At 41.2% G+C, this 15,000-nt stretch overlaps 2 protein-coding genes across 2 annotated transcripts in view; both read left to right on the top strand.

The window, feature by feature from the left end:
* LOC311056721 (scavenger receptor cysteine-rich domain-containing group B protein-like) overlaps positions 1-11,887 on the top strand; it is a gene marked incomplete at both ends in the record, with an annotated part of 15,565 nt that extends 3,678 nt beyond the window's left edge. Inside the window, 5 exons of the mRNA XM_084073528.1 lie at positions 4,945-5,181; positions 7,886-8,200; positions 9,184-9,402; positions 10,707-10,814; positions 11,880-11,887. Coding sequence (XP_083929654.1) covers positions 4,945-5,181; positions 7,886-8,200; positions 9,184-9,402; positions 10,707-10,814; positions 11,880-11,887 — 887 coding nt within the window. The remainder of the gene's footprint in view (positions 1-4,944; positions 5,182-7,885; positions 8,201-9,183; positions 9,403-10,706; positions 10,815-11,879) is intronic.
* LOC311057549 (uncharacterized protein) overlaps positions 1-15,000 on the top strand; it is a 432,057-nt gene that overhangs the window by 4,230 nt on the left and 412,827 nt on the right. The window lies entirely within an intron of this gene.

Below are 15,000 nucleotides of genomic sequence, written 5' to 3'. Positions count from 1 at the left end.
TTCATTTGTAGCGTATTGTGGTCCCAATCAGCAACGGCTTTCCAATAGTATATGAAAGCCATTTAAAATAGTTATACTCAGCTGTTGCCAAATAATTAATCATCAGGGCAGAAGCGCAAAAGTAGGTCAAATCAATCAATCAGCCAGCTGTTTTCTGTCACTGCGCGGCACTCTTTAATAACATGACATAGAATGGATCTTCAGACAAATTGGATTATTTCTTCAAATGACAAGAGCAGGCAGCGCGGGCAGTAGGCTACGACTACGAGGTAACATTGGATGTCAATTCAATTCAATTCAATTTTATTATAGTGTCAAATCACAACAAGTTGTGTCAAGACACTTTACATGTAGAGAGGAGACCCAACAATCCCACCCTGAACAAGCAATTTTTGCGACAGTGGCAACGAAAAAAAAAAAAGAAAAAACCTCCATGCAACTCCTTCCCATCAAACAAAGTAATCCGAACTGTTTTTTTACTGCTTATTTTGCTTGCTGAAAGCATGATTTTATTAAGACATGACAGCAATATGGAAAAAACGAAAATATCTCAATTAAAAGTATATTTTGTATAATAACCGAATATCATTCTTAAAATGGTTATGGGGCAGTGTATATATTTATATAGCCCTATTTGCTCCAAGCTGTTTTTTAAATAATATATAGACTGTTGGAATAGCAGGGTGGAATGAGTCCTGTTCTTAACGAATTACCAAGATTTAATGAGAAAAAAGGCTGCAGCAATTAAGCTTCTTTAGAAAAATGACTGACGGGCTGGGCTGGGTCTAATTTGTCAATTATTAGTCAAGCCGGGCTAAAATATTTAGGGGATATGAAAGCTCTAGTTAGTAGTTTGAAGTGCTCATGTGGCCTTATAGTTGCTTCTTTTTGTTTTCATAGACCTGCGGTTGCTTATTTCTCACCAAGGCTGGATGGCAACAGGCTAATGGTCAACGGGCACCAAGCCATTGCAGTGTCTGTGTGCACTTGGCGGGTGGTTTCAGAAACGGGCGGGTGCTTTTAGAATGCACTATCCCCCCCCCCCCCCAAAGCCGTACCCATGTGTGTCTGCAGAATGGCAATGTGGGGGATATAGCAACAACAACAACGCCCACGGCCACACCCCCACGCGCAACTAACGGCGTCGGCATAATGGGGGACGGGGAGCGCAGGTGCTAGCAGGTGCTAGAATAACATAGGGGCTGCGCAGCTCCAATTCTCCCTATTTAACGGTAGTTAGGGGCGGGCATATGGACCGTGAATGGGGCCCCAAGTGTCTCGTCATTGTGCAGTGCTCTGGAGATGATGTCCAAAGCATTCGGACCACAATGGAAATAAGCCTAAGGGATATATTGTGTTTTTATCCTCTGTGATATTGTGTATGTTTGTTATGGAAGTGCAGATGTGCTCTATCCTTTTATCACCAAATGAAATCATACCTTGCAGGCATGGCTCCGTTGTGGAGAGGGTAAATGGGCCCAGTGCCCAATGGCCTTTGATTTAATGGGGCTCTTCGACAATTTAATACTAATGGATCGTGAGTCTTAATCCATCCCTGTCTTAGGCTTCGTCCACACGTACACGGGTATTTTCATAAACGCAGATATTTCGTTTTCGTTTTTGAAAACCTCCGATTCTACACGGCCCTGTTTAAAAAAATCTCTCTGTCCACACGACAACGGCTAAACGTTACACGACCCATGCAAAAACTCCGTTTACCGTGTCCACACGGGAACACATAGCCGGAGTTTTTAAAAATCTACACTGTGGCAGGAGTTTTCCAAAAGATGCGTTTACATAGAGCAAAAACGCGTTTGCGTGTGGACGAACCCCCCAAAACGCATATAAAAAGCTACGTTTATGAAAATACCCGTGTACGTGTGGACGAAGCCTTATAGTGCAGTTATGGAGTGTATCCATATATTTATTTAACTACATGTAATGATTTCATTGTACATTCAGGCTAAACTTTCAGCTGAGAACAAGACAGAGAAGTAACGAGTATTAAAGAGAATATCTAAGAGAAGTGGAAAACGAGAGGATGAGAGTGTGAGTTTGCGAAAGAGGAAAAATGTATGTGTGACACTGAGAGAGCACACGCACGCGCGCACACACACACGCACGCACGCACGCACGCACGCACGCACGCACGCACGCACGCACGCACGCACACACACACACACACACACACACACACACACACACAGTAAAGTCATGATATTTGCTTTCACTTCTTAAAAGCCTTATAACTTTTTATCTGCTCTGTCTGTCTGTCTGTCTGTCTGTCTGTCTGTCTCTCTTCCCCTACCCCCCCTCTCTCTCTCTTTCTCTCTCTCTCTCCCCCCCTCCTCCCCCCCTCTCTCTCTCTCTCTCTCTCTCTCTCTCTCTCTCTCTCTCTCTCTCTCTCTCTCTCTCTCTCTCTCTCCACAGTGGTGTATTTCCTCATCTGCTGTGGAGCTGCTCAAACAGATGGTGAGACAACGTCAATGCATTGCATTATGGGAAGTGTGAGACAAGCCATCTGATATGTTCCTACTAGTGATGCGCGACCTGTAGCCCGCAGGTCCCGCTGGTTGAACCGCGGGGCGGGCGGACGGACGGGCTTTAGATTACGACGCAATTCACCTCTGTCCCCCTCTCTCTGGAAATCAATTGAATGGACGGGTTGCGGGACGGGCTGGGTTGTTGATTTATATTCATTACTGCGGGACGGGTTGGGCTCCAGTGCGTGTAATGAAAAAAAACGGACCCACACACGTTCCTTCCATCCTAGTAATTAACCTTAACAAATAAATGTGTGTATTAATTGTTATGGACTCGGTGAAAGTTAATAGTCAATGTCCATTTGAATAGTCGGTATTAGTATTTAAGATAGTTAGTGGAGACAATGTGTACAGAAGAGGGTGATCAGATCAGAAGACAGAGGGAGATGTGTTTTAACAGATCTGGGAGCAGTTTGGGGAGCCACATTATGACAAACATGCTTTAGTGCAGAGGTGCTACAACCTGTACATCTTAATGTAATCTTCATTCTTCATGCATCACATACTGTATCATGCGGGCTTTTTAACATTGTACACAATTATTAAACTTCCTAACAAAACTATACGTTTTTTTTTCCTCTCACTTAGTTGATCATCCAGTGAGGCTGGTCAATGGCCCAAACTCCTGTTCTGGCAGAGTAGAGATCTACTACAATGGCAGTTGGGGGACAGTGTGTGGCCATTACTGGGATTGGGGTGTGAATGATGCTCAGGTAGTGTGTAGACAATTAGGCTGTGGAAGGGCTCTGTCAGCAACGGAGGATGCATTCATCGGACAGGGTGTTGGGGACATCTGGTTGGATGAGGTCAGATGTTCAGGCAGTGAATCAAGTCTCTCACAGTGCAGACATGCAGGGTTTGGAATCAACCACTGTGATCACAGTCAAGATGCTGGAGTTACTTGTGAAGGTAAACAAAAAAATCACACCCAGTGTGAAGTGGGCGGTGTGTGGTCATCACAACATGACTCACTTAAAAAAAAGGATAAATGACTTTTTTTTAAGTCCATACTGCTATTCATAGGGCTGCGCATGTGTCATGTGTTTCGCTAGCCAATCACAGTCCTGAATTTGCAAAGTCAGCCAATCACATTACAGTTAGTGGTGATGACACTAGCTGTAATGTGATTGGCTGAAAGTATCGATTTGCATTAACAATGGAAGGGTTAGGGGTGTAGACTGCGTTGTAGACTATTGGCCAATCACGGTGCAGGATTGGTCAGTGTCCAAAACTCACTTATAGGGGGCGGTTACCCCGCCCCAAAAAATCACTGACTGACTGACTGAATAAATAAACACATAAATAAATGAACACATAAATAAATAAATAAATAAATAGATAAATAGAAAAAAAAACACAAAAACGTTGCATGTCAATGTTTCTAGATGTGAACAATGTGGAGTCAATCTTATATACTTTGTTTTCTCATTCAAAGTACATTTCTCATTCCAAGTTTTTTGATATTACTGATTACGTAGCGGTTACAATGACTCGTTACAATGAATGTGATTTTTGTTTCTTGACCGAGATAAAAAAGAAAACTCACCTTCAGTTTCAGTCGGTTCAAAAACAAAACAAAGTTAAAGCTAAATCTCTATAGTTTTACCGTTTGTAACTACGTAGTTACCTTTTGTAACTACGTATGTGTACAATGTATGTGGCGCTGGGGGCGTGTCTTCTCCTCCGCGTCACCAGCGCCCATACCCTAGGTGGGGTTGGCGAAAGGGCCTACTCTGTGTGGAGTTTGCATGTTCTCCCCGTGTCTTCTAGGGTAGTTAATACCCTCACAAAAACATGTAGTAATCCTGGTCGCTATACCGCCTCCCCCATGACAGCCGGGGCGCCTGATGGAGGGGAAGGGAACTGGTTGGAATAACGTGTTCCTTCCACGCGCTACGTCCTACCGGGGAAACTCCCCCCTGTCAGGTGACAAGAAGGTCAGTTGGCTCTCATGCACTGAAGGAAGCATGAGCTCAACCCTGGCCTCCCTAGGCTGTGGGGGACTGGTGTAGCGCTGGTGTAGGGCTGGTGTAGCGCCCAGGATCACTTAGGAAATTGGCACCGGGTGAAAAAAATGGGTTACAAAAATCGCGGGATAAAAAAAATAAAAATAAAATAAAAAAAGGTAAAACACATTTTGCTTTTACTGTAAGCAAACTGGGAATTCTGCCTGACAACTCATCCAGAACTTCACAAGGGACTGTGAAGTTCTTCACTTTCCTATGTTACTGAATGCATGATCAGGGACCACATGCAATACCTCCACAGACCACCAGTGGTCCACGGACCACCAGTTGAAAACCCCTGACATACTGAAATGTATATTTAAACTTTTTTCTTCCAATAACAACACTATAATGTTTGTCTGTTTGTTTGTTTGTTTGTTTGTTTTCTCACACAGTTCATCATCCAGTGAGGCTGGTCAACGGACCACACTACTGTTCTGGCAGAGTAGAGGTCTCCTACAATGGCAGTTGGGGGTCGGTGTGTAACGATCAGTGGGATCTGACTGATGCCTACGTAGTGTGTAGAGAGTTAGGCTGTGGAGGGGCTCTGTCAGCATCAGAGGAAGATGGTTATAGTGATTATGAGGATGATGGGAACATCACCCGCTCCACCTTGTTAGATAATGTCAGATGTTCAGGCAGTGAATCAAGTCTATTACAGTGCAACCATTCAGGGTTTGGAATCCACGACTGTGATCACAGTCAAGTTGCTGGTGTTGTTTGTGAAGGTAAAAACACACACAAACACGCACACGCACGCACACACGCACACGCACACGCACACGCACACACACACACACACACACACACACACACACACACACACACACACACACACACACTCACACACACACACACACACGCACGCACACACGCACCATCGTATTAATTAATACAACAGACGTTTTCAAGCCCCACCGCAATCCAACTCAACAAATACATTTATGAATTAATTGTTATGGACTCAGTGAAAGTGAATAGTCAACGTCCATTTTGAAAAGTCGGTATTAGCATTGTTGATAGTTAGTGTAGACAATTATGCTTTTCATGCCCAAATTCATTTTGACGTGACCTTGTTTCAGGATAGTGTAACAAACAGCTTGGTCCCCAGAGAGAGAGAAAAAAAAAGAAAAGAAAAACACAACAAACAAAGAAAAAAAAAACTTTGAAACTGCATTTTTTTAAATTATGTATCTTTATGATATAACTATCATGGTTTGAAATGGGTACTGATTAATCTAGCACTGGATAGTCTACCCTAGTCAGGAACTAAGTGTGTGAGTGAGTGAATTAATACTATAATAATAAATAAGTATTGTTCATGTAAACGCTAACTCAGAGAGTATACAATTGTAACCAATGGTCCTTTCGGTTTGATATACAATTGTAACCAATGGTCCTTTCTGTTTGATGATAATGGATGTCTCCGCCAGGCCGAAAGGCATAACGAGAGAGTATGTTTTACCCCCTGTCCGTCCGTCCGTGTGTCCGTCCGTCATTCGATCTGTCTGTGCACAGCTAATCTCCGGCACCGTTGGCTTGCTCGCAGCCAAACTGTGCACACACACTCCCTGGATACCAGAGCAGAACCTCTGCCCCACATTTTTCACAGGGGCCTGTTATAGCGCCACCAGGAGGCCGATTTGTGCAAAACATTTTTTTTGACAGTACTCCTACATATTTTGGCATTAAACGAAACGGGTCTTTCAGATTTCTCATATGCCATCCTGATTGGCTAAAAATGTCTTCCAAAGTTTGCAGGAGTGCTCCGTTTTGAACAAAATGCCTCAAATCATGAACACAGCATGCAATTTACGTGAAATTTTGCACACACATTCCCATTAGGCCGAGGAAGAACCATAGACTGTATAAATGAGATGGACAAACCCACTCCGCTGCTTTCTACAGACCGAAAATGAAGCCGATTGTGCCAAGACTGTAGGTCCGCCATCTTTCAATACGCGTCAGAATGAGACCAGACCATTATTGGTTGGGTAGCTTGTCAATCAAGAGCGGGGGGGGGGGGGGGGGGGGGGCGGGCGGGGAATGAATGCTATTGGTTGTGTAGCTTGTCAATCAAATCATCCCGCCCCTCCTAGAGAATAGCCTACTTTATCGTAAATGTTATAATAAATAGGACCATAATTTAGCAAAACGCATATCCTGATGATTGAAAGGAGACTTTAAACTAGCGACTGGAAGCATATAGAATTTATGACAATTTTTATCACAGTAAGAAAATCTAGTCTAAAGTTTGTCAAAAAACCCATTCACTTGCGTTAAAATAAATTCTTTCTGACACCGCAGGTCGGCGCAGGGTAAAACAGCTCCACTCTGGCCACTTTGTCGGCCTCATCGTAAATATCTAAGACTTGCCCCTTGGGAAGAACTACCATTTGAAAATGTTCAAATCAGCCTCATGGTGGCGCTATAATAGGCCGATTCGTGTTTTTACCTATAATTGCACCGATCTGTGTAAAACTTTGTATGCACACTCCCTATAGGTCAAGGAAAAACCTTTGCCCTGCATTTTTCACATCTGCCTTTTATAGCGCCACCAGGAGGCCGACTTATGTAAAACACATTTTTTTATACTACTCCTTCCAATTTTATCCAAATTTCACGCAAATCGGTACACATGATCTCTATGTGATCACGACGGATGTGTTTGATTTTTCATATTACATAGCCTACATGATTGGCAAAGATTGACATCTAAAGTTTTCATTATTGGCTTGTTTTGAACAAAATTCCGCAAATCATGAACGCACCGTCCAATTGCGCTCAAACTTTGCACACACATTCACACTATGGTGAGGAACAAATGCCACCCTTTAAACATTGGCCTGTTATAGCGCCACCAACAGGTCTAATTTAGCGAAACATGTTTTTAACAAAATGCCTCAAATCATGAATGCAGTCAGTGTCCGAATGTCGTGCAAGGCCTAAGAAGAAATGGCACCCTTTTCACGTTGGCCTATTATAGCGCCACCAGGAGGCCACAATAACCTACCTGACCTGGCGGAGACCTGTGCTTTTTCTAGTTTTATGTAATTTCAAATAAGATACAGACTTCAATGTGAATGCACCACAAACAATACAGACGTCAGGGGGTAATTTCTAAATTACCAGAGGTCCCCACATAATACTAATCCAGTGCGAATAGGGCTTAAGGAGCCAAACGTGCCTGAGAGAGGATGGGAACAGCAAGCTGTACATCTTAATGAATCTTCATGCATACTGTATCATGCAGGCTTTCTGACATTTTACATAATATTTAAACTGTTCTTCCTATAACAAAATTATGTTTGATTGTTTTGTTTTTTTCTCACTCAGTTCATCCTCCAGTGAGGCTGGTCAACGGCCCAAACTCCTGTTCTGGCAGAGTAGAGGTCTCCTACAATGGCACTCGGGGGACAGTGTGTGATGATGGGTGGGATGTGACTGATGCCCAGGTAGTGTGTAGACAGTTAGACTGTGGAAGGGCTCTGTCGGCAAAGGGGAATGCATCCTTCGGTCAAGGTGTTGGGAACATCTGGTTGGATGATGTCAGATGTTCAGGCAATGAATCAAGCCTCTCACAGTGCAGACACAAAGGGTTTGGAATCAACAACTGTAGTCACGGTGAAGATGCTGGAGTTACTTGTGAAGGTAAAACAAAAAACTAACTGACCGACTGACTGACTGACTGACTGACTGACTAAATAAATAACACAAAGAATTGGAAAAAATGTTGCATGCTTCTAGATGTGAACAATGTGGAGTCAATCTTATATTTTTGTTTTCATTCAATGTACATTATAACGTAATATTTACTATTATGTTCCTATTGCTATGAAACCCAAACCGCACAGAGTCAGCAGACAACTGGCTCATGAGCCCAGTGAGGACCACTGTTGGGCAGTAACGCGTTACTTAGTCATTTATTACTATAATATTATTACAGGAATGAGGAGTGTAACTTATTTCTCTTGCCAAACCAAAATATTATTACATTTTACTGATCTAAGTAATGCTGTGTTACTCGTTACAATGAATGCAATATGTTTTTGTTTCTGACTGAGATAAAAACGCTCTCTTTTCACTGTATCGATTAGAGCCGTGGAGCTGGAGCAGCCCATTCAATAGTAGAAGGTTGTCACGTGCGCAAAAATAACATATCTACAAGCTGTCAACACTTTGTGATGCGATACAGATTGTGTGCCTCCTGTGCATGGCTCAAAAACAAAGCCACACTTACACACAGATACACATATACCGGCATAGTACACATACAATCATATTTACTTTCAACACTTGGAAGTATTGTCATAATTTAGAGTTTGTCTCAGTGCGCTTAATCTTGCGCTGGATAATCTACCATAGGAGCTAATTATGTGTACTGAATCAGATTTCGAAAACAGAGGGAGATGGCAAGGTGTTTTACACATCTGGGAGCAGTTTGGGTAGTCTTAGGAGCCAGATGTTGAGAACATGCCTTAGAGAGGAGAGAAACAGCATTCTGTAGATCTTAATGAAATCACATACTGTACAATTATATGACATTTGACACAATAAATATTTAAACTTTTTATTCCAATAACAACACTATGACGTTTGTTTGTTTGTTTGTTTGTTTGTTTTTTCTCACTCAGCTGACCATCCGATGAAGCTGGTCGGCGGACCACACTCCTGTTCTGGCAGAGTAGATGTCTCCTACAATGGGAGTTGGGGGTTGGTGTGTGACAATCAGTGGGATCTGACTGATGCCCAGGTAGTGTGTAGACAGTTAGGCTGTGGAAGGGCTCTGTCAGCATCATTTGAGGATTTGTCTTATAATAATTGGTACTGTGGTGGTTATGGTGATTATGAAGGTGATGGGAACAGCCCCCTGTCCATCTTGTTGGATAATGTCAGATGTTCAGGCAGTGAATCAAGTCTATTTCAGTGCAGCCATTCAGGGTTTGGAATCGACGACTGTGGTGACAGTGGATATGCTGGTGTTGTTTGTGAAGGTAAAAAGCACACACACTCACACACACAATAAATGCATATGTGATTGTGAACTGCAGTAGGCTAGTATGTGTGTTGACGTTGACCTTCATTAAAATTCTACCGACAACAATTGACTTAAATGCGTTTATGTCTTTAAATAATTGTTCGATTTGGACTTGCGCTGTTAAGGCCGTGGTCGTATTTCTGCTGTGTTATGGTTTCCTATTGGATGTGTCTGTGTGAGGTGTCTGTGAAACTGCTGTCTGTGCCCTGGGTATGCTAATTACCTGTGCCCTTCCACGTATAATCATGATAGGCTTCTATGCTATGTAAGTAGATAAACACCACGTGAACCCCATCATGAGATGAATCCTGTGCTGGGATCCACACAGATCCCTTAGGTTCTATTGATAAATGAGGCCCAGTGTGTGGTATAGGAACACGACAAAGTCTTCAGTCAATATTTACTCATGCCAGTGAGGGAAAACTGTTTCATACTCTAGGTCACAATCACCCACAGATGGGTAACAACACCTGAACACACTGATCAATGTGTCGCTTGGTGTGATAGCCCTGGCAATACAGCCCCTCTGCTTGTGTATGTGAAAGATTATCGAAATGGACTTGAATAACACTTCAAATCTCTCCTCTTGGGAATAAATATTAGGCTACGGGAGGAAGAGAGAATCCTGACCAGAAGCACGACCAGCTGCTCCACCCGTTTCAATCTAAATCCATCCAAATCAACACAATAGATCAAATTCAATAATTGATAATATGTCCCAGATCTTCAATATATTACATTGGGTATGGGCTTCATTTTGGAGGAGGTACTAGCCTACAATTTATTACAGAATACCTTAAAATAGCTCTCATCCTGTAGGAATGTCGTGAAAACATTACCTCCTGGATTTCTTTCTGTCTCTGATCAATGGACACAGGTCATCCATTTCCATAGAGCTACGACACAATTAAGGACACACGGATTACAATGTCTCTGTTATCTTATGCTTTAACCGAGAATGAAGGAGTGATTATTGCGTTCCTATGTCAAGATGTCATGAATGTTTTAAATGTGTTTTTTTGTTTATGTTTTATTTGTGACTCTGCCCTAATATCTTCTGAATGGAATTGTTTGATAAGATGTGTGTTTAAGAGGAATATGTGTATTTTTCTGCCATAGAGCACCCGGGGCCTCAGAGCAGAAAAGGTGTCACTCTGTCTCTAATCCTGGCTGGAGGCTGCGTCTTTCTGCTGATTCTGGGTGTGTGTCTGTGGAGGAAATGCAGAGGTACGTCATTGATGTACACACACACACACACGCACGCGCACCCCTGGCAATTGTCATCGGAAACGTGCATCCATGAACATCTATTAACGTGCAGTATAATTAAGGGTCATAAATGATTAGGTGATTTAAAAATATGGTTTCCTATGAGACTCACAACGAGCAGCTGATAATGTCCACAGAGGTTCAATCACTACTGCTTTCCACAATGTTGACATGAAATATTAAAGGTGACATATTGTTGATGTAACATTATTTTACAGGATGTTGTATGGTGAATTTAAACAGTATTTTCTAGGGCAAAGTGTTTCAGCATGGTCTATCTCGGCTAGTGTTGTAGCCGCAACTCAAGCTCACTTTAAGATATCGACATATTTTGCACAATATGAAATCATTGTTACAAAGTATAGCTGTCCCACTTTTATGTTGAATATACTGTAACGTTAAATCACCCTAATATTGAGGGTAGGGGGGACGTAAAAGACGATAGCCTTTGTTTTATGCAAACAGTGCACTGGAACCTTAAAGGACAACTTTGGTTTTTCACAACCAAGGTTTATATTTTAGCTTGTAATTAAAGTAAATAAAAGATGAGTGTATTTTTTTTCCCATTTACTGCTTTCTATAGTTTTTGCAATTTTCGCGATCTTTTTTTACAGTGGGCGGGGGCATTCTGTCCGTTGGCTAAATATGTATTTTTTACACAATAACTCTGCATTTTCTTTATTATTATTTACAGTAGCTCTTCTAGCCCCCAATAACTCACATCTGGCCATCAAAGACCATGGGACCTTTTTTATTGTGTAAAAGACATATTTAGCCACCGGACAGAATGCCCCCGCCCACTGTAAAAAATATCGCTAAAATTGCTAAAATTATAGAAAGCAGTAAAATAAAAAAATAAAAACACTCATCTTTTATTTACTTTAATTACAAGCTAAAATATAAGCCTTGTTTGTGAAAAACCAAAGTTGTCCTTTAAGCATTTCTAAATGTGTGTGAGCATTGTGTTCACAATTTGCACCTGTGGGGTGGATTTGACAGCATGTGTTTTCCGTTCCTCTTCAGTTGTGTGAAGGAAAGTTACTCACTCCAATAGCCAATCATTGGACAAACACAAAGCTTATCGTTAGGGCTGGGACTCGATTAAAACAATTAATCTAATTAATTAGGGGCTTTGTAATTAATTAATCTAAATTAATCACATGTTTAATCGCACATCAATATTTGACCTGAGAAGCAATTTATTTTCAGTTAAAACAGATTTTGGTATATGAGTGGATCAATGAGTGAATACATAAGTTTAAGCAACAAAAAGTGTTCTGCACACAACCGTGTTTTTATCCACGCTTCCATCAGAGAGTTTTTTAAATCTAAATTTCCCATCCACTGGGCCAAGCAAAGCAGTCTGATCGGCTTCTTGTCCCATTGCGTGCACTGGGGTGTGTTGGCTATTGGTTGGTGCACTGGTATGATCGGTACACCTGAAACTCGTCCAGTGAGTTCTGTGGTGCATAAACTACAGTAAGTGCGATTAAAATGCGATTCATTTTTTTAATCGCGTTAATTTTCTGTAATTAATTAATCTAAATTAATCAGTTAATGTCCCAGCCCTACTTATCGTAAATAATATTTAAAATGCAATGCTTTGCCCAATGAACAAGAGGATTGAGAATTGTATAATACACTATGACAACTGTGTATAGTGTTTTGCATTCCGCACAAACATAGTGAGAAGTGAACGCGCAATATTATCTTCAGCAACTCTACATAAAACATACTGAGTAGCTGTTGTACAACAATTTCAAGATTCAAAGATTGATGGTACACCTTTTCTTATTTACAGATCGTTGTTGTGTCCGGTAAGTAAACATTATTGATCTCTGTCTACTCATCAACATGACAGCAGTAGATTCCATCTTGTTTATTATATATATATATATATATATATATATATATATATATATATATATATATATATATATATTTTTTTTTTTTTTTTACAGACCGGTTCAGTCTCAGGGAACCAATCAGGGCTCACCTGCAGACCTCCTGGCTCCTGGCTCTCTGCACTTCCCACTGCAGCACGGTCAGTCTTTGAACCAATCATGAACAAAACTGGTTCTAATCTAAATTAATGTAACTTCAAATTAAACATACATCTTCATTCAGTAAACAACACATGTCCTTTTTGGAAGCAAATTAAAGTTTGTCTTTTTGTTTTTGTTTGTTTGTTTTCCCTAATGAATATGATATTTAACTGAATTGAAACCTGTGAAATAACAAAAACAAGTGCAACATGAGTGTTTTTTTCATTTACCTTTAGACAACTATGTACGTCTATGATGTAATCCAACACCCACTATGAAAATGGTATAGTATACTTTTTAAAAATACAATCCAAATACTGTATTAAATACTATATTGTTTAATATAATTTCATCTTTTTTATTTTATTATAGAATGTTAATGCTAGGAGTGTCATTTATTTTCAGTTTCAGATGTATCACTTCATTTGTTATAAACGATTTAGTGGTCAATTCCTCTGTTCAAAGGACAGCTGTGTTTACTGTGTGACAGTGCCACCACCTCGTTCACAAGCATTCACGTGAAGGAGAAACTGAACACACAGTTAATGTAAAGAGATATGACAGTAGATGATACAGTATGCCAGCCTACATCGTAATGCATGTTCAATGACAGTCTATCCTGTACATTTATACTGTAACTTTGTTTCAGATCCGTAGACAGAGAAGTGCAGGACAACCCAACATGACAGATGGTTCAAACGTCAAATCACCATAGAAATAAATGCATAATGCATAATGTCATGCATTATTTGTCAATGTTTTGGGTAAATGTGAAACCTTTTTTTGTGCAAAACTTTGTATATGAATGTCTCATTATGTCTAACAATGTGTCTAAACCTAAAAATAATTACAACACTTGATAAGATTCACTGAACATCAAACAAGACAATACATTATTAATAAAAGCCAGAGGATACTATGATGACCTGTTTTGTTTTCATCATTCAGTCTAGGGGACTCCCTGTCTCTCTAGCTCTTTAATAAACAGAAAATACATTTTCAAGTGGGTTGCCAATTTCAGCCAATCAGAAGAGAGTACCCATTTATCAGCTTAGTTTCTATAGTGTCCCAATTCCACATGTGTCTGCTCACTTGCCATCACTAACAATTAAAAACGTGTTTAATGGGTTACAAAAATCGCGGGATAAAAATGTTGAGAAAAACAAAACAAAAACGTGTTTATCCTGTATCCTGTGTGAGTTCTCTCTCCTGATTGGATAACATTGGTATCCCGACCTGAATACCAATACCAAGTTAGAGGTTAAATGTCTTGCTCAGCTCACACCTTGACAAATTGCCGGGGCTTGGCATCGGAACTTCCGCTTCCGCTCTCTACCCATTCAGCTATGGCTGCCCCCGACTCACAGTGAGGATGGTGAGTTGGGTCAGGTGCGGTTGACACACAGTCGACCAGCCCAGCCCTCAGTCTGGGGATGTCATCGACAGACCTCCTGGAACCTCCCCGGCCTCGAAGAAAGTTGCACCCCTGGTTGCTGTGGAACGCCCCCTCTGCGTGTCACTGAGAATACAACTCTGGTTATTGGTAGTTCTATAATGAGAAACGTGAAGTTAGTGACACCAGGGACCATAGTCAAATGCATCCCCGGGGCCAGAGCGGGCAACATTGAATCAGATTTAAAAATGCTGGCTAAAATTAAACATAAACGTTATGATACAATTGTAATCCACTGCGGTGGCAATGACACACGACGTAAGAGATCAGAGATCACAAAGATAAATATTGAGTCTGTGTGCACATACGCAAAGACAATGTCGGACTCCGTAGTTTTCTCTGGTCCCCTGCCAAATATGATTGGTGATGAGATGTACAGCCATATGTCTTCATTCAACCGCTGGTTATCAAGGTGGTGTCCAGATAATAACGTGGGCTTTATAAATCATTGGCAAACTTTCGAGGGGAAAACTGGTCTGATGGGGAGAGACTGCATACATCCAACTTGGGATGGTGCGGCGCTCATCTCTAGAAATATAGACGAGTTTATCAATAAACTATGACCACCCAGAGTTGGGACCAGGAAGCAGAGTTGCAGTCCTACACGCTCCTCTGTGCTTCCACCAGAGCAGCCACCTACCCTACA

The sequence above is a fragment of the Gymnoscopelus microlampas genome (genome assembly GCF_963454915.1).
Source record: "Gymnoscopelus microlampas genome assembly, chromosome: 12".
Lineage (NCBI taxonomy): Eukaryota > Metazoa > Chordata > Actinopteri > Myctophiformes > Myctophidae > Gymnoscopelus > Gymnoscopelus microlampas.
Note: the sequence above shows the minus strand (reverse complement) of the source record. Positions and strands in the feature narration are given on the sequence as shown.